A 24,739-nucleotide genomic window follows, 5' to 3' on the forward strand; every position below is an offset into this window, starting at 1 on the left:
ATATATATATATATGCATTAGCATACGGTATTTGTTTTTCTCTTTCTGACTTACTTCATTCTGTATGACAGACTCTAGGTCCATCTACCTCATTACAAATAACTCAATTTCATTTCTTTTTATGGTTGAGTAATATTCCATTGCATATATGTGCCACATCTTCTTTATGCATTCATCTGTAGATGGACTCTTAGGTTGCTTCCATGCCCTGGCTATTGTAAATAGTGCTGCAATGAACACTGTGGTACATGACTCTTTTTGCATTATGGTTTTCTCAGGGTATATGCCCAGTAGTGGGATTGCTTGGACATATGGTAGTTCTGGTTTTAGTTTTTCAAGGAACCTCCATACTGTTCTCCATAGTGACTATCAATTTACATTCCCACCAATAGTGCAAGAGGGTTCCCTTTTCTCCACACCCTCTCCAGCATTTATGGTTTGTAGATTTTTTGATAATGGCCATTCTGACCAGTGTGAAGTGATAACCTCACTGTAGTTTTGATTTGCATTTCTCTAATAATTAGTGATGTTGAGCATCTTTTCATGTGCCTCTTGGCCATCTGTATGTCTTCTTTGGTGAAATGTCTATTTAGGTCTTCTGCCCATTTTTTAATTGGATTGTTTGTTTTTTGATGGAGCTCTTATTTATTTCATACATAGTAGTTTGTACCTCTTAATCTTCTACCCTTACCTTGCCTCTCACTCCTTCCCTCTGCCCACTGGTAACCACTAGTCTGTTCTCTATATCTGTGAGTCTGTTTCTTTTTTGTTATATTCACTAGTTTGTTTTATTTTTTAGATTCCGTATATAAGTGATATTATACAGTATTTGTCTTTTTCTGTCTGACTTATTTCACTTAATAGCTGCCTTACTTCGGGAAAGACACTTAACCTCTCTGTGCCTCAGTTTCCTCATCAGTAAAATGGGTGTAATAGTACCTACCCCATAGGTTTTTTATGGGGTTAAGCTAAATGGTAAGCACTATTTTTATGTTACTTATCCTTATCACCATCCCCAAAAGTAAGCAAAGAGAAACTTGATCCCTACCTTCAGGAATTTAGAGACCAGTGAAGGAGATAAACATTTAATCAAATGGCCACAATATTAATGCACAGTATCAAACCACAGTAAACGGATTAAAGGGGAACCTCATCTAATCTATCAGATCCAAGAAGGGGCTTCCAAGAAGTAACACTTGCATTAAGGGCTAAAGGATGAGTAGGACTGAAGTGTCCCCAGGGTGAGGGGAGGACAGGCACACACAATCCAGCCACAAAGGCCTGGCTGCAGAGTCCCACATCTGCCTGTTCTACTGGCAACTTCACAAAGGGCTGGTTTCTTCTCAGTTTAAATTCCCATCCTCAGAGAGACCCTCTATGATCATCCACTCTGAAAAGCCAGAGATATGGTCTTTGATAAGAAAGCTATTGCTGTAGATCAGATCATACAATCTTACTTATTCAACAGAAACTACTCCAGCTAGATATGTTCCAAGATCCTAGCTTCAGTAAAATACAAGAAGTAGTATCTATCCTCAAGGCTATCCTTTCTGAATTAACATATGCAGGTATCTCTGAAACCATCATCTGCTCTTTATGTGCAAATAATGGTCCCTTTCTCACATTTGGAATTGTCTCTGCTGGTAAGAGCTTCCCCTACTGCCCCTGATAAGCACCCTGAACCTTCTTCCTAGGCGTGAAGGGAGTGTGGTCTCTCTCCACAGCACGACGTCAGGTATGACCTCACGTCATGGCACCCCAGCATTTCTTTGTTGCATTTATGACAATGTCTAACCATACATTTGCAGGATTATTGGTCTGTCTCCCACACTACGCTGCCAGTTCCACGAAGGCAGGGAATGAGTATTTTATTCACCTCCCTACACTCAGAACTTAGCACAGAACCCGGCAGGTAATCGATTTAACGCCTACTATTTGTAACACAGATGGATGACCAGAGCACAGTGCGAGTGGAAACCTGGCACTAAATCAGGGTGGAGAGGCAAGGGTCAGATCAGGCAGGCCCTTGCAGCTCGTGATTTAGGATTTTAGTCTGTGCAACCAGAAGCCATTGAAAGGTTTTAAGCACGTAAGTGTCAAAGATATATTCAGCTTTGGATCCCTCTGGCTAAAATGTGACCTGACTGGAGGCGGGAGAGATGCTGGGTCACAGCTTGAACCACGATGGTGGGGGGTGAGGGAGGGTGAGCAGTGGACTGAGGGACTTCCACAGCATTTCAAAATGGACATTACAGGGACTTCCCTGGCGGTCCAGTGGTTAAGACTCCACGCTTCCACTGCAGGGGGCGCAGGTTTGATCCCTGGCCAGGGAATTAAGATCCCACATGCCACAGGGCGCGGTCAAAACAAAAAAAAGAAAAAAACCCGACATTACAACAACTGCCAACGTTTGACGGAAGAGGTTTGGCATCAGAAAAGAAAATTCTAGAACTTCCCTGGTGGCGCAGTGGTTGGGAATCCGCCTGCCAATGCAGGGGACACAGGTACAAGCCCTGGTCCGGGAAGATCCCACCTGCTGCGGTGCAACTAAGCCCATGCGCCACAACTACTGAAGCCCGCGCGCCTAGAGCCCGTGCCCCGCAACAAGAGAAGCCACTGCAGTGAGAAGCCCACGCACCACAACGAAGAGTAGCCCCTGCTCGCCACAAGCAGAGAGAGCCCGCGCACAGCAACGAAGACCCAACCAGCCCAAAATGAATAAATTAATTTTTTTAAAAAAGAGAAATGAATGAGGGAAAAAAGGAAAAGAAGAATAGAAGGGGAGCGGGGAGGAAACAGGCAGGAGGATGAGTAAATCAACTGTACGTAGTCAAACCCTGCTTTAAGGACTCTGAACATTTTGTGATGGTTAGGCTCAGCAAAGCCCTGCGGTACAGACACATGCTTACCCTGGTTTCCAATATTTCTCAGACTTATTTGGTCTTGGTAGGTATCTCTCCCCCTTGTTGTATTAATAGAAGATCCTTTGGACAGCAGTCCCTAAAGCTGAGGAGCTGTTTTAGGGGTTTTGAGTTTTCTAATGGCGATGTCTGTGCCCCTCCTCACATCTATTTCAGACTCCCATGCAGTAGCAACCAAGTGTGACTGATGCACACCCAGGTTTGGGAACCACTGCGTAAGTGTAAGTGGCCTTAAACTACCTGCAGAGATGGTAGGCTGGGGTGAGAATCACTACGAAATGAAGCATGAGGCAAAGGGAAAGCATCTTCAGAAGTATAATGAAAAAGTGTAGTAATTTAATCTACAGGAACAGAATTGTACACCTTTTCCCAGTCCATGGGTACTCCATAACCAAGACTTCAGGATTCCAACGGTCCATTCAGGAACAAAAAGAGACTAAAATACTGATACAAGTAAGAATCTATCTTGCATGGAGATAGTTTTTAAATCAAGATAATTCACTGAATAGCTTTAAAAGCATATTTTAATAACCTGCTCTAAAAATCTTACAAATCAAATAGACTCACACCCCACCTTCCACCAGTAATGCCCAATTATGAGAGAAATGTCCTGCAAAACTCTTGCACTCTTCAGAGAACCACCTAAGAAGGGCACAGACCAGAATGCATAGGTAACAAAGTTCTATCATGCTACATATACGTCAATTCAAAAATCACTCTTTCTCAGGGATCTATTTAAATATTCAAGTCTCAAAACACTTAAGAGGACCAAAATCTGAAGTTCTGCAGCAAGTAAAAGCGTCCATTTAGTATATGCAGGATTACTAAGCTGGAAAACAAATTTCTTGAGGCAGAGTCTTCAACTCCTATTTCTCAACTTACAAATATTGGCTCCAGAAATTTAAAGGGATTCTGCAAAGGCTGGAAAAACAAGCTTTAATCCAGAAATGACTTCACAGCCTATTCGTCTTAAGAGCTTGAAGCACTTTTCACTGAAGCCATTAAAGAGCGCCAGGCCCCAGAGAAAGCCAAACTATCCATAAAGGCACACTGGTACCCAACCCGCAGCCACCCTCAGTGCTCGGGTTGATCCCGCCAGACGTGTCCTCTTTGGGAGGAAGCTGAGGGTGGCCGGCCCATCTCATGACTGAGGCTGTGTTTCCTGGTCATGGTTCTTCCACTCTGTTCTATTTTGCTTGGGGTGCAAAGAAGGTATAATTTTTCTATTTATGCCCTAAACTCTGCATTTTCTATCCTCAATAGAAGGAAGCCCACGAGAGGCTGTTAACAGAATTCTGCATTCATGTTCAAAGGCAATCACTTGGGATGTCTCCTATCTTGTTAGAGAGTCTCCACCATGCTTCATTCTTCTTTGCTGGGATGCACTGCCTACGGGCCTTTTGCTGAGAAGCTAAGAAGTGACAGATGCCCAGGAGACTCCTGGTACAGGGGCTGAAGAATGAGGCTGGACAGTAGGCACCAAATGACAGAGAGCATCTTGCAGAAGCACTCTTTTATACCATACATGTCCTAGCTACCCTCTTTCCCTTTATGCAAAACAGAGTCAAAGCCATGACACTGTCTTTCCTAAGGATAAGACTAGGGATCTGGAAGAAGAAAACATCATTCAAGAGAAATGGCAGCCAAAGTCATTAGCAGCGTTCTTATTCATGAGGCCTCTACAGTTCTTGAAGGAACAGGAAAAGCAGCCACGCCTTCAGAAAGAACCCAAGCAGCACAATTTAATCCAGGGCTCTATGGAGGGCGAGGTAGGTGTTCTAATGCTGTGAAGCCAAACGCCTAGAGGAGCAGACCTACATTGATTGACAGTTCTAGAACTTCGCTGGAAATGGGGTTTGCTCCCAATCCCAGAGATGGCTTGCAAGATTCTTCTATTCCTTGCTTTCAATTTAACCTGAGGAAGTGGGGATGGGAATAAGAAGTGAGGATGATGGAGTGGAAAGAAAATTTAGTGATAGGTAAAATTTAATTACAGAAGATGAAGAAATGCAGAAACACCGACTGCTCATCCATAAGCCCAACTGACCAGGAAAAACCACTGTTTAAATGTTAATTTTAAAAATGATCTTATAGCAAAGTGCCTGACATATAAATTCTCAGTGTCTTTTACCTACTACTGTAGCTCTTTACCCTTTATTAGGCCTACTGCATATCTGTTTTATGACCTGTTCTTTTCACTTAGCAATCATCGTGAATACTTCCCTGCACTGATAAATCCTCCCCTATGGACAAAATAGCTATAGATATTCCACGATACAGACATACCACGATTTACCTCCCTATCCCCTATCATTTGACATTTAGGTTCTTTACAACTTTTCACTACAATAACTACTAAAATGAACAACTGTGTACACAAGTTTTGCAAGCTCATACATTTATTTTCTGTAAATAGAGTCCTAAAAACAGAATTACAAGGAAGAAAACTGCTGACATCTATACTCCCACCATCAAACGAGAGCCCACATACTTACCTTTGCTGACTCAGAACGTTATCATCCCTTTAATCCACGCCGATGTAAATAATGAGAAATGTCATATATTGCTGTTTGATTTCCATGATTTTTATATTTGCATCCTGACCACTTGTAGTCCTTTCCTATAACGTCAGCCCTCTGTAACCACAGATGCAGAACCTGAAGACACAGAGGGCCAACTGTACTACACCATTTTATATAAGGGACTTGAGCAACCACGGATTCTGGTATCCGTGGAGGTCCTGGAACCAATCCCCTGTGGACAACAAGGGAAAGCTGAATTGCCTTTCCATATTCTTTTCTAATTTTTCTATTAAGATGTTCATCTTTATCTTACTGATTACTAAACCCTTTCAGATATTTCTTAGTTTGACATTTAAGGCTGGAATAGGACGCGTTGTTGAGAATTATTGGCAGTTATCAGCTCTGAAACTAGCCAGTCTGGACGAAAATCCTAACTCTGCCACCAAACCTGCGTAATCTTAGGCAACTTACTTAACCACTCTGTGCTTCAGTTTTCTCATCTGTGAAATGGGGATAATAATGCCCTTATGGGGTTGGTTTGGGTTATTAATGAGTTAACAACCATGTTAGCCATTTTTATAATTAAGGAAGTTTATTTTAAATTTAAAAATTTACAATTTTATAAGAGCATGTTTTAATTCAACTTCTAAATTAACTCAAAATATGTGATGTATCTTTAAGCAGAAATAAAGTAAAAAATACATACACAGGGCTTCCCTGGTGGCGCAGTGGTTGAGAGCCCACCTGCCGATGCAGGGGCCACGGGTTCGTGCCCCGGTCCGGGAAGATCCCACATGCCGCGGAGTGGCTAGGCCCGTGAGCCATGGCCGCTGAGCCTGCGCGTCCGGAGCCTGTGCTCCGCAACGGGAGAGGCCACAACAGTGAGAGGCCCGCGTACCGCAAAAAAACCAAACAAAGAAATACATACACAAGAGAACCCCTTTTAAACATACATAAATATGGATAAGTAGAAGAGAAACAGGAAGGATGTATTCATTCAACAAATGTCTATTGAATACCCACTAAGGAACAGGCATTAGGGAAACAATGAAGAGCAAAACAGAGTCCCTTTCTTTATACCCACACTGGGGGATACCAACAGGGAAATAAACCAACAAGCAGTGCAGTGGGCCAAGCCCCATACTTAAGAGAAGCACTATGGGCAGTTTTCATTGCACATGGAACGGCATTTAACCCATACCAAATGAGGGAAGGGTACCTAAGAAATTATCAAGCTGAGACCTGAAAGAGAAGCAGTGATTAGTCAAGTATAAAGTGGAAGAGAGGGAAGGGGAATTTCCACAAAGAGGCCAGTATGGTGCAAAGGCCCAAAAGCAGGTAAGTGTGTACAGTGTGGGGTAAAAGATAATCTCACACTTACACAGCTGTGAGAGATGAGACTAAGTAGGTAAAAAGCGTCCGACCACACTCCAAACTCTCTCATGGGACTGACAAGGGCTTTATATTGGGAGCCATAAGGACCACTGATGAGTTTTAAGCAGAGGAGCAACGTTAGATTTGCTCTTTAGAAAGATGATTATAGCTCCACTCAGATATGAATCAGAGGCGAACAAGAGCAGAAGCATGAACGTCAGAACCTACACGCACGTCCAAGTCCATCTTGCCTCGGCTGTGGAACTTAGGGACTGGGGGTTGTGGGGGTGGAGATGAAATCAAGTGACTAGTGACTCGTCCGAGGTCTCACAGGCCCTCAGAATGGGAAAACCAGGAGGATGTCGGAGGTCTCTGAGTTTCTAATCCTGAGGTTCCTACTGCTCATGTTTTACACTATCCTAATGATGGACAGGCTTTTACCATATTTTACAGGATGTCAAGAGCTTCTCCTGAAGCACGCCTGGGGCACCCTTCTGAACATTAAGCACAGAACAGATGACTCAGTGCTGCTCTAAACAAATGACCTTGGCTTTTATGATACATAATCAAATTACATCATGGGCAGAAAATTCCCTGACAGTCAGAGAAGAGCCGACCATTTACACAGTGAAACTGTGGGAGGGGGCAAGTCTTGAACAACATAGTTGGTGCAGACTTGTATCCTCAATTACACTGATTCCCTCAATGAAGATATCATTTGCTTTAGTCTTCTTACAATCGTTCTGATTTAGTGAGGGAAAAAGGCTTCAGTGTATTGTTAGGGTATTTACTGCTTGTCTAACATTTGTTAATCTCCTGTTTTAACAAAAGCAGAATAAACTTCAAGCTCACAGATTTACTCAAGCAAGAGTATGTAGGACTTGACTCTCTTTTTTGTATGATAATTTCCTATACCTCTATTTATGATAAGTGATAGTGGTTTTTCCATTTATCAAAGGATAACGATTCCTTGTTTAAGTCAGTAAATTAAAGATGAATGCAGATGTCCAAAAGTCATGAAGATAAAGCTGAATGCCAAATATGGGAAACAGTCAAATTACTCCACCATAATCATATGGAAAGAGCCTACAGAAATCAAAAGAGCCTACAGAAATTCACTTGAATCACTCACGGCAGCAACCAGCAGACACAGCGACGTAAGACAGCAATAATTTAAATGTTATAAAAGGCAAGCCAATACGTATCACATGATAGCAGCATAACTCATTGCCTCATAAAAGCAGAGTAACAGTAATCAAATTTCGACAAATGCATTGCTATAGAGATTTTATGATAAACTTTCTGTTTAGGACACATCCTTTCACATAAGGTGGTTTATGGTGAAAATGGATCAAAATGATTTCAGTGTGCATATCTTGAGACATAGAAAGTAGCTGAAAGACCTTATAAAAATGAATTAGATGCATCTTAATGATCACAAAATACTTGCTGAACAATTTAAATTTTGTAAACAATGATAAGCTTTCCAAGCTTCTGCTGGAGCTAAGAAAAAGGAGTTTTCCACGTCTGTATCCAAAAATTTAGAAAAGAGGTGGGTGATGAGCATTATAAGTATCTCTTTGGAAATTCTGGATTGGGTTTAAGGTAAAGGTAATGGGCAAAAAAAGTAGAAAATCTAAAGATTCTGTATCTGTGAGCTTCAAAGGGACCAAAGTCACACAGAGAGTAGTGGATGAGATGGACAGAAAAGAGCTTAATGAAAAACAATTTTGTTAAACTTAATTAGAAAGTGGAATAGGAAACAGCACTCAAGTGGAAAGCTAAGTGTTAAGAAGCAGAATAGAATCTCTGGGTAACAAGATATTAACTTGCATGAGTAAAATCTTGGGAACAGTAATGAAGAGAACATCTCCAGAAAGCACTTCACTCAGTCAGTCTACAAACGTGAAGGAGGGCAGCCACGGCCAAGGGTTTGGGTTTGCAGGTCCCTGTTGCCCAGAAGTAGCCACTTAAGCAGTTTAATGAATACTATAAACATGGCCAACATTCATGCAACATAAAGAAGCACTCCAGGGTCACTTCAGTGAGCAGTAAATGCAGGGAATGACAAGGGTGAAAGCTGTACTCATTGTGTAATCAATTCCTACGGGATACATCACCTTTAGGTTACTTCACTCAGAAACAGAACGTTGTCTGACTAGTCTCTCCCTGGCCAAGCTGTCAAATGACACCAAGCCCGCACAGGACATCTCAGGGTGCAAGACCTCATCCTTTCCAAAAGAGGTCTGGCACTGCCCACCAGCTACACCTAGAAAACCACTCAGGGCTTTGGATCCAGGAATCATGTCAAAGAACGTGAAGCTAACACATCACTCACAAACAACACAACGTGTGCCACAGTCATCTGGAACCCTCGACAACTACTTAATGAACAACTTCAAATTACCATGTAGCTGTCTAATGTGCCCATACAAGATAAGGGCATTTCACTGTACCTGTGGTGGCATCAGCCTTCCACAAGCACAGAAACAGATGTGGGATGAACAGTCAACCACTCTGCTCTCACTGGTAAAGATCCCTGAAGCCTTGTTGGAAACTAACAATTCAAAAAACTGTTCAATGTTCCACATTCTCCCCATTCCAAGGTTAATGAAGCTGTCACTGCACTAGCAGCCTACCAAGCTGAGGATGCTCAGAAAGTAATTAACAGCTTCACTGTTTAAAACTGATCAGGGACTACAAAAAGAAACTTGTGTTTCACCAGAGAAAAATACCAAACAAACTAACCATGGGGAAAAAACTGTAAAATAACATGTATTAAAAGAGGCATATGTAATATTGAACCTTATGTAATAAGATTGACAGCAAATGAGACTTAAATTTTATGTGTGCGTGTTTACGTTGTATGTATATGTGTGTGTATACATATACACACACAAGCACCCATACAAATGAATGTGTTATAGACACAGGCATCGCAAAGGCTTCTAGATTTTTACCAACACCCACTTCTACATTCTGGGTACACTCGATAGACCACAGTTCCCAGCCTCCTCCCTTCTTCCCTTGCATTTAGGTATTCCATGGTTACAAGTTCCAGCAAACTGAACCTAAACGTAACTGATTGTTCCTTCTATTAGTTTTCTGTTGTCGCATTACCACAAACTTAGCAGCTTAAAACAACAGCCATTTATTTTGCTCAGACTTCTACAGGTCATAAGCCTGAGCCAGCTCGCCTGGGTCTCTGCTCAGTCTCACGAGTCCACAGGGTGTCACCTAGACTGGGCTCCTATCTGCTGACTCCGGGGAAGAAATCTCTTCTATTCACATGGTTGGCAAAATCCAGTTCTTAAAAGCTGTGGACCTTAGAAGGTCCCTGTTTCCTTGCAGGTTGCCATCCAAGAGCTGCTCTCTGCTCCTAGAGTTAAGTACACTCCTTGTCACATGGCCCCTTCATCTTTGAACAGCAACAGCATGTCCAGTCCTCTCTGACCTCCCTTTCTGCTACCAGCCAGAAAAACATGCTCTTCTTTTAAAGGGCTCATGTGATTAGATTAAGCCCAATCGTATAATCTCCCTTTTGCCTTATAAAGTAATAATCTCAGGAGGGACATCTTTTCATAGTGACAGGCTGACCCACACTCAAAGGGGAGGGGACCATACAAGAGGGAGGGTCACTGAAGGTCTTAATGTCCTGCCGGCCACATTCCTCTTCCAGGTCTGGCCCGTGAAAATCTCCCATGCTTGATCCGACACACTCTTTCCCTTTGGCGATCTTGAAAACCATGTGTTAAAGATGGCGGGGGTTTCCCTGGTGGCGCAGTGGTTGAGAGTCCGCCTGCCGATACAGGGAACACGGGTTCGTGCCCCGGTCCGGGAAGATCCCACATGCCGCGGACTGCCTGGGCCTGTGAGCTATGGCCGCTGAGCCTGCGCGTCCGGAGCCCGTGCTCCGCAACGGGAGGGGCCACAACAGTGAGACGCCCGCGTACCGCAAAAAAAAAAAAAAAAAAAAAAAAAAAAAGATGGCGGAACCCTAGTCATCCTGGATCCCTGAAGCAAATAACAGGAAATAAGAATGGAAAGAAGTTTGCGCAACAAAGATCCCTTAAGACCCCTTGGTTAAACCAAAGCATTAGGACTTCGTGCAAAGTTCAGATTAACAAAACCAAATGTCCTGGTTGAAAATGAGATCTAAAAAAGGTCAAACGGATCCAGCGGGGAACAAAAAGATTCCACTGTGGTAAGTGGCAAGTGGAACGACAAGAATAAAACATATCAGAAGTCTTCTAAGTTTTTGAAGAAATGTTATTGGTCAAATCAGCCATGAGCCAGGAGTAGTTAAAAGCCTGTGACTGTAAAGTGACCCCCAAATTTACATAAACAGGAAGCCACCTAAAGAAGCTCTGCAGCTCCCAGAGGCCACACTCCTTGTCACTCTCTTTAGACTTGGCCAAATAAAAGAAAGAACCAAAGAGTTCTTCCCAGATTGCAGAAACAGGGTAAAACCAAGGAACTTCCTCTACTGTAGGGGCGGGGGACTTCACCTTACTCAGCAGATGGCATCACTGTTATGGACCATAACTGCCATGATTCCCATTCTTTCTTTTCCCAAGTGGGAGTGTTCACTGTGGGTGATCTTTCCTGTACACTGAAAAGCAAAGGCAAACTACCCGTATGTGCCTAACAAGAACTGTACCTTGATACTGAGATACTGCTTAAGCTGCTCCAGTTAGGATCTATTTGTAAATTCAGTTTGAATTATAAGAAAGATACTTCTGTTTCTTTCAGATATCACAAGTCAGAAGAGGCTAGAAAGTAATCTGAGCAAACCTCCAAGGAGCTGAGTGGCTCTAGAGAATGACAGATAGCTTCTTCACAGTCATATACCATATATGATTTGACCCAGGGCTAGAGGAGAAAGGTGAGAGCAAAGCACGAGAACATCATATTCTGAATTTAGAAGTTGTACTAAATGTAAAATCTTCATAAATAGTAATTTCCCAAAGCATCAGACTCAGCTGAAGTTTCAATATCATTTGAAAATATTTCGTTGATAGTCTGCAAGAATACTTGACAGGGTCTCACAACATGACATTTTAATAGGTACAGCTATACACAGCTCTCTTCTTAGTCTTTATTATCCATTATAGACCATATAAATCACTCAAACATTTTGGCTCCAAACTGGTCAGGGAAATAAAGAAAATCTAAACCAAGAAAAAGAGTGCGAGAGAGAGAAAGGCTGTACTGTAAAGTTTTTAAAACTTCCTATTTTGTTTCCTGCTCCCTCAACATCCCCACACACTCAAGCTGTGAGTACCCCACCCAGCTGACTAAGTGCACCTGTGTGATAAGGTGGGCCACACCACAAGGTTTGTTTTTCTGCCTGCCCCTGACCGTGACCTAGTAACATTCTCATGCACAAAGGAAATTCCCTCATCCCTTTTCTTGCATACTCCACCCTGACCTTCCATAAAGGTGGCTTGTCCACGGGTCTTCGTCCTCTCTCTTGGCTCCCACCTGCTTGGTTGAGCCCACTTTCCTGGCCCTCCTCCCCTGTGACCTCTCTCAGTGTGCAGTGACTCTGTCTCTCTAGGACCTGTGAGTATAATAAACTTTGTTTTCCTAAACCTCTGTGTTCCCCACTTGTGGCCACACCCGACGGGTCATCACATAAAAGAACACAAACAAGGGTACAAAGGATTAAAAGAACAGAAAGGGGGAAAAAGGAAAGCCAAGGAAATCCTTTAATTTCCTAACCCCCAGAATCTTGCCCATCCGGGCTTAACTTGTGAAGGACCGCTCATCCCTAGGAAAGCCCCACCACTTTAAACCCTGGAGCTGTTCTTCAACTCACACAATTCTCATTATTTACTTACCTGTGGCCTTACCCTTCTTGCTCACCTCCTCAAACCACCCACTGTAAAGAAAGCCCAGGGCTCCTGACGCCCTTATGCAGCCAGGCTCAGCAGAGTGGAATCTGCTCTGCCAGCTTAAGCATCCCAATGTTAAGCCCTCCTTCCACAATGACATTTCTTCCCAAAACAGTCACCATTTTCCCCAACCAAGCCTTGCCATTTTCAAGGGTATTTCCAATTAATCTGGGAGGTACTTTAAATGTTCCAAGTAGACTGGCACCAAAATTCATATAAACTCAATTTAAATCATTAAAGAATCACTGTGAGGGGAGAGCCCTTGCAAAAATATAACCGTGTCCACGAAAAAAACTTGAATCAAGAAGAATCTCAGTCGCAAGGGAAATGATTCTCAGTCACCACTTTCAGTTTAAACACCCCACAGGTCCATTTGCCAAGTGTATCAGAAGGTTATTATATAAATTATCACAAACATCCCATTCAATTCTGACACCTTTGGAAACTTTTTTTTTTAATATTTGATTGCCCCTAAAATTCATTCAGAGAAGGCTGCATTCTGAGCAGACATTGTAAGGCCCAGTAAAGAATGGAGGGAGTCGGGCTTCCCTGGTGGCGCAGTGGTTGCGAGTCCGCCTGCCGATGCAGGGGATGCGGGTTCGTGCCCTGGTCCGGGAAGATCCCACATACCGCGGAGCGGCTGGGCCCGTGAACTGTGGCCGCTGAGCCTGCGTGTCCAGAGCCTGTGCTCCGCAACGGGAGAGGCCACAACAGTGAGAGGCCCGCGTACCGAAATAAATAAATAAATAAATAAATAAAAAGAATGGAGGGAGTGATCACTATTATAAGGACCATCTCATTCTCTCCTGATGACATGATCAACTTCTTATAATGTATTTTTACTTTGTTGAGAAGAGAGGTAGGGATTAGGAATTCCTTTAAAAATCTGGTGATAGGCTAAGGACACTCTCCCACAGAAAACTGCACATATAAAATGTGGCATAATTTTAACAAATAAATAGGCCCTCTGCAGTCTATTATGGACCCCAGGCTAAGAACCTGCAGGGATAGAGGTAAGTCATACTCAAGATTGTGAAGGCAGCAGAGATTTTACTGCTTAGAGCAGGCAATTAAGGAACTGAGAACCTCACTCAGAGTCATAACTAATTATATATTTAATTAAATACCTCAACCAGTTTTAAGTCTCACCGAATCAACAAATGCATAAACAGATTCATGTAACATTCTCCAGAGCAAAACATCTATATAAAACACAGCGTTTTAAATGTGAGGAAAGCATGAAGAAATTAGTTAAAACAGAAAAGCATAAAATACCAATGTAATTAAATGTTTCCAGTTGAAGAATCTGAGTGTGACAATAATTACATACCAGACTATATCATAATTAACACAGGCTAACCAAATATGTTTTATCCTTTAAAAAAATCAGAAGGTATAGTCTATAATAGGTATATAGTCTAACCAAACTCATTGAAAAGACGAAAGCATTTCTCATTTTATGCAATAAAAAGTTACTATTTACAGACTGAGTTGTCCCTTTACATTGAATCGAACACAATGTTTAGAAGAACACTGTGGTGAATGATTTTAGGAAAATAAGGATTGTTATAGGCTGATTAGTCCCCCCTCCAAATTCGTATGCCAAAGTCCTATCCTCCAGTACCTCAGAATGTGACCTTATTTAGAAAGGGGGTCACGCAGATATAGTTACTTAAGATGAGGTCATACTCATCAGGTATGTTGGGCCCCCAATCTGCCCTTGTCCTGGTGTCCGTACAAAAGGGGGAAATTTGGACATAGACAGACAGGGAAAACACCATGTGAACATGAAGGCAGATACCGGGGTGACGTGTCCACAAACCAAGAAAGGCCAAAGATTGCCAACAAAGCACGAGAAGCTACGAAAGAGGCCTGGAACAGATCCTTGCCTAGTACCTTCAGCGGAAGCATAGCCCTACCAACACCTTGTCTCCAGAAGTGTGAGACAATAAATTCATGTTGTTTAAGGCACTCAGTTTGTGATACTTTGTTGCAACTCTACCAAACTAATACAGGGACCTAACAAATAATACTCTGAAGAACCTTTCACTCTACAGCAAGGTGTGTCCATAGTAAATGCTTGATAAAGTTTTTTTAAAAGTATAGATTTTGTAAGAACAGCTTGTTAACTGGAACCGGAGAGCTATTTTTACCTAATCTGCTGCTGGTTTAAACCAACAAATGAAAAAAAATGGCATTACTCTTGCTAAAATGAAATCTCAATATACATGAAACTCACTAAAGTAGAATAATGCATGCTCATTTGCCCTATTTTATAGTTTAAAAAACTGTATCTTATTTATTCTAATTGCATGATAAATTACATCTTTATGAGCAATTAAGTAATAAATTATATTCAAGTAAAAAAGATGATCAATTTTTGCTATTTTAACATGTTCTCAAGCTTGAAGGATTTTCCCCTTTAATAAAATTTATTTGGCAAAGGCATTTTTTAACCTCCAAAGAGCAGAGATGTTGAAAATAACTGTCAGCAACAAGGCAGAAATAATCACTTCCAAACCAAGAGAACAGTGGTGACACATCTAATTCAGAGATTTCCAATCAGTGGGTAAACACTGAAAATAAACTGCTTTATTAGTACAAATACCATCCCTCACAAACATAAGCAAAACACTGAATTTCACAGAGACCAGAGAAATGTTCCTGAAGCAGAGCCTTCCACTTATAAACACAGTGTACCTAATCTAGCATATCCATTCTCAAAACGGAGTAATTCTAGGTCTAAAGTTTCCTCTGTAGATAAGATCAAGTTCATGGAACTGTATGGGGGAAAATGGCTTAAAAAGTAGGACATGGCTATTTCCCCTAATATCTTCGTCACATGCAAACATTAGCGCTGGCTTTACACACCCTTGAAAATGCCCACACATGCACAGGGAGAATAACATTTGCCTTGGGCTTTCTAAGATTGTGCTACGTTAAGTTATGGATAAGGGATTGCGCGTCACTTCCCCTTTAAAATGAAAGGCTTTTCAGTAAAAAAATGAAAATGACACAGTGGTTCTGCATCTGGATTTAGTGTGATAAATACTAATCTCATCTCATCACAAGCAGACCTCCTCCAAGGCTCTGAGAAGTTCTTTCATACCACAATTCAAGTTTTTATTCTGAACTTCAAAGTTGCATGTAACTTCACAATTTAGCTAAAATGGAGTGGTTTGATTAATTTTTTAAGGTAGCAAAGCTAGAAATTCCAGCTTCTATAATTTCCTCATGTCTCATTATTACTAATATAAAGGACAGTATTTTATACTAAAAAAATTATTTTAATGTTAATACCATTTATTGAACATTTTAAAATGTGTGTTCTAAAAACTCATTTATCTTTACATCAATTTTAAGAAATGGTTATTATGCTCATTCTAGCAAGGAGAGATTCAAAAGTTAAATAACTTGCTCAAGGTCATAGACAGCAGAGATGGGTCAATCCTTAGCCTTTCCCACTCCAAAGCCAAGGTTCCCAACTGCCTTGTAGGACACCAGGGTTTGCAAAGGAAGTCTTCAGAATCAAAGTGGAAAAAGGATGTGGTGTTAGTCAATTTGGTGCTGGGGGTGGGGTGAGGCTTTATAGAAGTGACAAGTACCAGAAATAAAAAAGGTTAGTGACATCAAAGAAATCCTGCCTGACAATTTCTGGATAGCACATATGCTGCTTCTGTAAACCTGAAGGAATGTGAAGTATAAAGTTATTAGAGGCCTTCCAAATTACACCAACAATGCACTTATACTTACAAATATTTCTTCTGGCAGAGAAGTCTCAGAAAGATCCAAGGTGAAAAGCAAAAATACATTAATGGGAATTTTTACCGAAATAGTCTTAGTTTTTCTCCATTTCCCAAGTTGACAAATATAACTGATTCTATAAAGGCAGGTCTGTGGTGATAGAGATGGCACGTGGGCACACGGGATGAACTTCATGCTGCATCTCTAACCCTAACTTAACCAAAATTCTGTAAAACATAAACCTCACCTTCTCTGGAGGTGGTTTATAATAGGACTTATTGTGGTAGCCTGGGAAAAAACCTCACTACCTCTGAGAAATTATGAGAAAGCTCAGCATTAATTATGGGCAAATCTATGAAAAAAATATTTAAGGCTAAATTAGGTGAAATATTTAAAGAAGTCAACAAAGTCCTTGGCTTAAGACCTCTTATTTTAAACTAGAACTGTTTCAGAAGGGTAAAAAAAAAAAAAAAGGAACCATACTCATTATATAAGAAATAGGTCACATTATAAGTATTCACTTATTTTTCCCTATGTAAAATTCTTCAACCCAGCCCAGCAAGATTTAAATTATTAAAATCTGAATTAAAGAAGTTTTATTATAATCACAGCTTATTAACCCCATAAAGATGGGCACATCCAAGATGTAAAAGGTTCACTAAAAATAATACTTTGAAATACATGATGAGTTGGTAATGTTAAGGCTGCAAAACCCATGGGAAATTTTTATAGGCATGCAGACTGCCGGTCGAGCCTTGGCCTCAAAGGAGTTTCACGACCGAGTTCTGCAAGGAAAAGTTAACGCACGAGCTTCCCAGAAGGAAGCCCCATCCTCCCATTCCTAGGGAGCCTGCGGATGCCTTGGAAGGCGGAATTCGGAGACCACACGAGAAGAGCGCAGACCGCGGGCATCTCCGCAGCCACCCCCAGGGCGCGCCACCTCCCCAGGCAGCACATCCCGGGACAGCCGGGCGCACCAACACCGCAAGGTCACCAGGGAAAAGGCGACTTTACATAATCTCCCACCGGGCCGCCCGGGCACCTGCGCGCCGAGGCGAAGCTGCCCCGGGGCCCCCTCCCTGTCGCGCCCGCGCTGGGCGATACGGGGGCGACACTCGGAGCGACTAGGCTGGACGCCTGGGACCCGTGGATGCCCGCAGCGCCGCCCTGAGCCGGGGGTGCGGGACGCAAGGCGGGCTCCCAGCCCCGGGATGCCCGGGCCGCCGCCGCGGCTGTCTGGGCGAGCAATGCGGGGAGCGGCCGGGCCCGGCTCGCTGCTGGCCGTAATCCCCACGCTCCCTGCCCGCTGCCGGCGTCCAGCGCGCCCTCCGCTCCCGGGACCGCCCCGCGGCGCACCTGTCAGGCGCCTTACCTGGGTGGCTTTGTGGAACTGCTTCTTGAGCCCGGCCACCGACATGGCGCAGGAGGACCCGCGGGACTGCTGCGGTGCGGGGAGCGGGCGGCGGCGGAGCCAGGAGGGAGGACCGAGCGGTGCGGCGCGCTGGCCGAGCCGCAGCTCGTCGTGCAGCCGCCGGGGCAGTGGGCGCGGGGGCGCGGAGAGGCGCGGGACGCGGGCTCGTGCGGAGAGACACCCTGACGTCAGGGGCGAGCGATACGCACTCTTAAAGGGGACGCGAGAAGCCCCGCCCCGGGCGCGGGGTTGGTGCGGCAGGTGCCGGGCCACGCGCTACCTGGGTACCGGCACCTGGCGCCGCCGCACCCGTGGGTCGGCTGCCTGCTTAAGAGGACCAAGGGGGTCCTCCCGCCCCGGGAGTGTCCTCCTGCCCCCCGCAGACTGCGGCCCGGTGGCTGCAGGTTGGCAGCCCAGGCACCGGCACGACTCAGGTGACTTGCTCGGCTTCCAGGTAGCCTCAGAGGCGCTGCCTAAACCAGCCCGCCTGCCCTTTGAGCCTGGCCTCTTTGCAGCCTGGAAAGGAGGAGTGGCATTCTCTCTCGGGTAATGAATAAGTTATTGCTCCTTGCTCGCTTGGGCACAGAAACAGTTCTCTGTCCTGGTTTCACTATCCCTTAAGCCTACATAACGTTAGGGAAAACCGCCAATGCAGGGTTTGGGGTTTTTTTTTTCGATGTGATACAATTTAATGACTTAAAAAGAAGATTAAAAAAATTAAACTATAAAGCTGGTCAGGTAAATAGCATTTAATCCTCTGTGTACAGTTATGAAAAAGCCCAGAAATGAACTTGGCATTCACTTATGACAGTGGATTTAGGATTTTCAACCTAAAATAAGCATTATGTAATGTAAAAATGCATGACGCAAAATTGTACAAAGACTACATATGCAACGAAGTATATATGGCTGGGCTAGAGCGAAACTCCGCTGTAACTAGATGAATTGTTAATAGAGCAGCACTAGACGGCTTCTGTATTCTGGTGATTAGTCACTTCCTCTTGTCTTTCGAGGACTGAGAAGCACATAGAGAAAAACTTTTGGTCCCCATGTGGGGACCAAAAGTTATAAGGAGAAGAAGCCAGAGTGACAGAAGCCAAGATGAGAGACATTGCCAAGAATGAGGAAGGAGACAGCATGGCAGAGTGGGAGTACTAGGAATGCCCTGCATCACCTCTACAAACCCTGCTGCCTGGGAGGAACCACAGGCCCCACTCCCACCCTGCCAGCCAGGCTGCTTGGGCACGGGGTGAACAGCGGATACAAGGGAATCCTGTCCACCTGCTGATCTACCAATCGTAGTTCTTGATAATGTGAGTTGAAACTCATAACGGCAGAATCAAGCAGATAGTGGTCGAGCAACAAGAGCACATGGACTCCTGACTGAGGCTGCAAAGGGAAGCAGACAAAAGGGGCAAATCTCCAGTGTGCTAGTCGTTACTGATGTTCAGGTACCTTCCACATACATGGTAGAGTTGCACCTGCCAAACCCCTCGTGGTTAAGTGGAGCACTGTGACAAGTTTTAACCAGTGGGTTAGGAAGCTAAGTGACTGTCACCTCTTGGCAGAGAATTTAACTGTTGGAATGAGATGCTACGAAGCCCTTTCCCCTCTCCAGCTGTATTTTAGGTCGCTGTCGTCTGTCAAACAGAATCCAGAGTGAGGATGAAGCAGGGTAAAGTCCCCAGTTAATGTTGAAAGACATTTAGCATTTGTGAGAAATAAACCTGAGTCATTTTAATTCACTGAGTCTGGGGTTGTTACTGTGGCCAAACTAGTCTCTCCTGACTAATGCACAAGAGAGAAAATGCTTTCCCATTTCTCAGAAGATGAGGGGAGATTTTCCATTTCCTGCCATGGCCCACGTGTATTTTATTTTTTGTCATTAGATGTCCATGAAGTGGCCTGTTTTTTTTCTTACAAAAGCCTCACTGAGGTTTGGGGAGGTGTGTTCTCCTTTCTGCAGCCTCACTGAAGCAGTGCGCAGACTAAGCCCCCAGGCCTGAGGGTCAGAGGGAAGGGTGGCGCCATGCAGTGACCACACCCTGAACTCTTACCCTGTGTTTTCCTTACCAGCTACAGACAGTGAACAATTAGCTCTGGGGCTCCATAGGAAATTCCAAAGGAATGTCAGGGCAAGGGACAATCTGTGCTTCACAGGGACATCAGACAGGGAAAGGTGAAAGTCCTGCCGATAGATAAGTAGGGCTACTTATCCATCCGAGCCCAGGAACAAACCAGTAAAGTGAAGTTACTGAGGTCCCATGGAGTGGTTTGCCTAGGGCACATATATTCACATCTATAAGGTCCACCACGATGATTCCCAGATTCTTGATATTAGCAAACTCTGAAGGAGTTTGGACTCACTGCAGGGCTAGATGGGGCTCTAGGCTGGAGAGATTAGATTTTGGGTTAGTGTTACAATGGCTGCTTTTGTACTCTAACAGTTTAGTAAAGCCTGCACACACACACACACACACACACACTCTCACGCACTCATGAAGACTGCCATAAAATGCTAATAATAGTTTTGCCTGAACAGCCATTCTCAAACTTTAGTGTGTATCAGAATCCCTCGAAGGACTTGTTAAAGCACAAATTGCTGGACCACATGCCAGTTTCTGATTCACTAGGACTGGGTGGGGCCCGAGAATGTGCATTTCTAGCAAGTTCCCAGGTGATACTAATGTTCTGGTCTTGGGAGCAGACTTTGAAAACCCCTGGACTGGAGTAAAGATATTAGGAATGAAGTTTTTTCTCTAGTCTCCCAATTTGTATAATCTTTTCCTATTATTTGTATAATACACGTATTATATAGTTAATTTTTCCTACCTGGTTCCTGATCTAAGCGATGGAACATGTTCAGAGAAGGATGGGCCTTGGTTGAAGCTGCTAAGAGATAGAGCAATTACTCTACAAAGTGGAAGGGCATGGGGATGCATGAGCTCTGGCCTCTAAATGTGAATGATGTGAAAGGGGGCCCTGAAAAGTCTCCTCAGAACTTTGAATACTTAACTGAACCCTAAATGTAACAAAAACAAGTCTCTCTCTTTCCCTTATTCTTCATCCACCAACTTAGAATGCTCATTCTTCAAAGGAACTAACTACCTTGGGAGAAAGGACTTTAAATCTTTTTGAAACCATGGTTAACTCTCCCAGATATCCTCTGGATTTCATGTAAACCCAGTATTTCTATGGAAGCCACAATTTATACCTATAAATTAAGATGTTTTGAAAGAGATTTCTTGAGTTCCTACTAGCAGGCATTGGTAGGAGGTTTGGGGGATGCATGGTAAGGTGAAATACCAAGATGCACATAGACTAGACATTGAACCCCAAGGAGTTTCCAGTCTAGCAATTCAGAAAATTCTTCTTATAGACATTTATTGTGACTTGAATATAGAGGGACAAATGCACCAGACACAAAATAATTCAAACCCAAGTACCCTCTTTGATTGCAAAGAAGCTGTGACAGAGGTTCTATGGAGAAACACAATGCAGGAAAGGGGAATCAAAGGTCCATGAGGAAGAACTTTGTTTAATGAAAGGTTATTGTAATTCAACATGCTGCCCTCTCATCTCCTGAGATCATGTAAAATGGTAAATAAACCTAGATCTGCTCAGGAAAGTTCCAATTAAACGAAACCCCGCACAACCTCATCTCACTAATTGGGCAGGAAATTCATGGTCAGCAATAATTCCATCACATCATTCATGCACTATTTCTCCTTGCATTATGCCAAAGCTTCTGGCAAGTACCAGACCTCTAGTTTGCACAGAGCTGGTACATCCCTAGCACCTTTCAGAGGGTACCTCATTCCAAGGAGGCAGAAGACAAGCAGCACCTCTTATCCTTTGCCCTTCAGCCCCTGACGCCTTTCCTCTGGCCCACGCCAGGGCAAACTGCTCCCGCCTTTATGTGTGAGCTCATGAAGCACAGGAGACACAGCAAAGCAAAGGCCTTAAACTCCAGTTTCTTGTTTGGCAGAAGAGAACACAGAAGTAGGAAAAGGAAGTGACTTATCATTACTTTTTCTACTTCAGCCTCTAGCCTCAAGTTTGGGCAGAGACTCCAGACAGTGTTAATAAGTATAGACTGGAATGAATGAATGAATGAGTGAACTGTTTATCACTGTCACTGATGCTGTATTCTTACCACATTGGGTCTGATGTTCAACAGCCTTCACCCGATAGCCTTGTATTAAAGCACGGACTGTGCAGGACCCAGATGGTTGTTCTGGGGTAGATGGCACTTAACATAAGCATTTGTACCTGTGGATGCTGCCACTAGCATTGGACGCCCACCCAGTATCAACAGGGCTAATGAGCCCTTTCCTAGAGAGGGGAAATCAAGGAAAGACCACCTTCATTTCCTTGCTTCCAGGTTTGTCACCTCCCACCCACCCTCCATCAGATACACTGAGAGAAGCACACTTTGATCTGCTGGAGGTGAAATGTGTGGGTCTTGCTCTCCCCTCCAACCTTTCCTTCTCTCCCACACAGCCCTCCTCCCTCCAAAGCACAGGGGCCTCTCCCTGCAAAACCTTTCTCTTCATTTAGTAAACCCTGTAAACCCAATCACAGGAGGAGGAGGAGGGAACTTAACCAAGTATGTGATTCACATTAGGCTCTTACATCTGGGTCTGTATTTGTTACTTACATCTCAGATTGAAATGCTCCCAACTTCCCTAGCAAAATCATGCCATCTCCAGTGCCCATCTCCAGTGTCTTTCTTGTGAAGTCTTTCCCCATCCTTCTAAGCCCATATTCTTGCTTCATTTGTCAAACCACAAAGCCCTGATTTGGCACCTCTGCCATGAACTTGGTCTAATGTGTTTTACGTATTGATATGTAGTATTGGATTCTTAACTCTTTGAGTGAAGGGTCTTTACTTTTACAACTCTTAGTAGATAATATAAACACTAGATATGGTCTAATTGCAATTTTAAAAGCTTGATGAAATTTCTAAAGCTAAATCCAGCAGAGGTCCAGAAAGACGGGAACTAGCTTGCTTCTCTCCAGCTGAGCAGACAGACTGTTCAGTGGTCTTAATTGCTGCTCCCTTGCTGTATCCAAGCCTGAATCTCCAGGTTCCTGTAATTTTGAGAATCCTCAATGACCCTCCCATAAATTCCCCTTTATTCAGTCAACCAATATTGCTTTCTGTTATTTGCAATCAACAAATTCCAAATGATATATCCCCTCTCCCATCCAACCCCTGCAATATCAGTTCCTTTTCTAGTTCGGATCTAGCAACGCAAATACAGCAATTTACACAACTATGGTCCCCTGCTAAGCACTGCATTAGCTTCCTTCTCAGACAAGGGTGGACAGATTGAGTAACAAGGAATATAGTCCTTTAGCAAGTGGCAATTCTCCCTCTAAGACATTGACATTCTGATTTACAAATCAGATCTTTTGTTTATTTGATTAGTATGTGTCAGGCTGCCAGGGTCTGAATCTCTCAAGCCCCTGGAATTGGCAGCTGAATGCTGGTAACTAAATGCTAAGCAACTGGACTCAGAGACAGCAGTGCCCACTCCTGGAATGAGAGGAACCTTAATTAAGTGTAAATGGTTAGGGCATTATTACCATTGGCTTGTTTATTCTATTCCTGGATGGATATTATCATTAGAGATTCTGAAGGCATGTCCTTAACCCTGAACATAAGCTCTGCCTAGTCAGCCTGATAAAGTATGGTGTTAAAGAGGCCAAGTTCTATTGCTATTTTAGTAGTCAGTTAGCCATGCAGAGAAAAGTTATTCCTTAGTACAGTATGCATTCCACCCTGTCATCTCAAGGCTGCATTCTCTTGATTACAGAAAAGTCCAGGTGAGAAAAAAGAGATACTTTAGTTCAGCAAAAACCTGTCCACAATACTAAGAACCCAGAGTACAACCTACCAGTATTCTTTCTATCAACATCAGCTTTATATACTAAAAAAATAATATATTCTACTTTATGTTTTTATTTTTAAATTTTTAAAATAAATTTATTTATTTATTTTTGGTTGCGTTGGGTCTTCGTTGCTGCTCGTGGGCTTTCTCTAGTTGCGGCGAGCGGGGGCTACTCTGTTGGGGTGCACGGGCTTCTCACTGCCGTGGCTTCTCTTGTTGCGGAGCATGGGCCTAGAGCGGGCTTCAGTAGTTGTGACACGTGGGCTCAGTAGTTGTGGCTCACGGGCTTAGTTGCTCCACAGCATATGGGATCTTCCCGGACCAGGGCTCGAAATTGTATCCCCTACATTGGCAGGCAGATTTTTAACCACTGCGCCACCAGGGAAGTCCCTACTTTGTTTTTAATAGATAATTTATACATAAGTGATTTATCTTTGATTTGGGGGGACTAATTTTTTGTCCTTTAAAAAGTTATTGATGATTTTATTTAATGTGCACAGCTTGTATTTTCTCTGGCCCACACATATAAAGCTTTCTTCAGTGACAAAGAATCAAATATAAAGCAATATTTTAAAACAGCCTTTCAAAATTTAAGTTAACATGAATACATCACCCTCTCAAGAATACCAGTTTTCTCTCAAGGTCCAGTCTCAGGAAATTTGCTGAGTAGGGAGTTCCTTAGAACAAAGGTAGTGAAAAGTTTTTAGCTTCCTGTGAATAGAGTTTAATTGAATGGGGAGAACTTTTGACAGAAATTCTTAAGATGTCCTTAATTTTTTTTTTTTTTTTGCGGTACGCGGGCCTCTCACTGTTTTGGCCTCTCCCGTTGTGGAGCACAGGCTCCGGACGTGCAGGCTCAGCGGCCATGGCTCACGGGCCCAGCCGCTCCGCGGCATGTGGGATCTTCCCGGACCGGGGCATGAACCCGCATCCTCTGCGTCGGCAGGCGGACTCCCAACCTCTGCGCCACCAG

General features: G+C 43.4%; 1 protein-coding gene across 5 annotated transcripts in view; it reads right to left on the minus strand.

Moving 5' to 3' along the window:
- Positions 1-24,739, minus strand: part of SH3GL2 (SH3 domain containing GRB2 like 2, endophilin A1) — a 680,775-nt gene that overhangs the window by 593,923 nt on the left and 62,113 nt on the right. Inside the window, exon 1 of one of the 5 annotated variants that reach the window (XM_079927986.1) lies at positions 17,831-18,122. The exons of the other annotated variants lie outside the window; for them this stretch is intronic. Within the exon in view, the coding sequence (XP_079784112.1) occupies positions 17,831-17,875 (45 nt within the window). The 5' untranslated portion in view covers positions 17,876-18,122. Of the gene's footprint in view, positions 1-17,830; positions 18,123-24,739 lie in introns of those variants that run through there. 5 annotated transcript variants of the gene reach the window in all.

The sequence above is a fragment of the Stenella coeruleoalba genome (genome assembly GCF_951394435.1).
Source record: "Stenella coeruleoalba genome assembly, chromosome: 7".
NCBI lineage: Eukaryota > Metazoa > Chordata > Mammalia > Artiodactyla > Delphinidae > Stenella > Stenella coeruleoalba.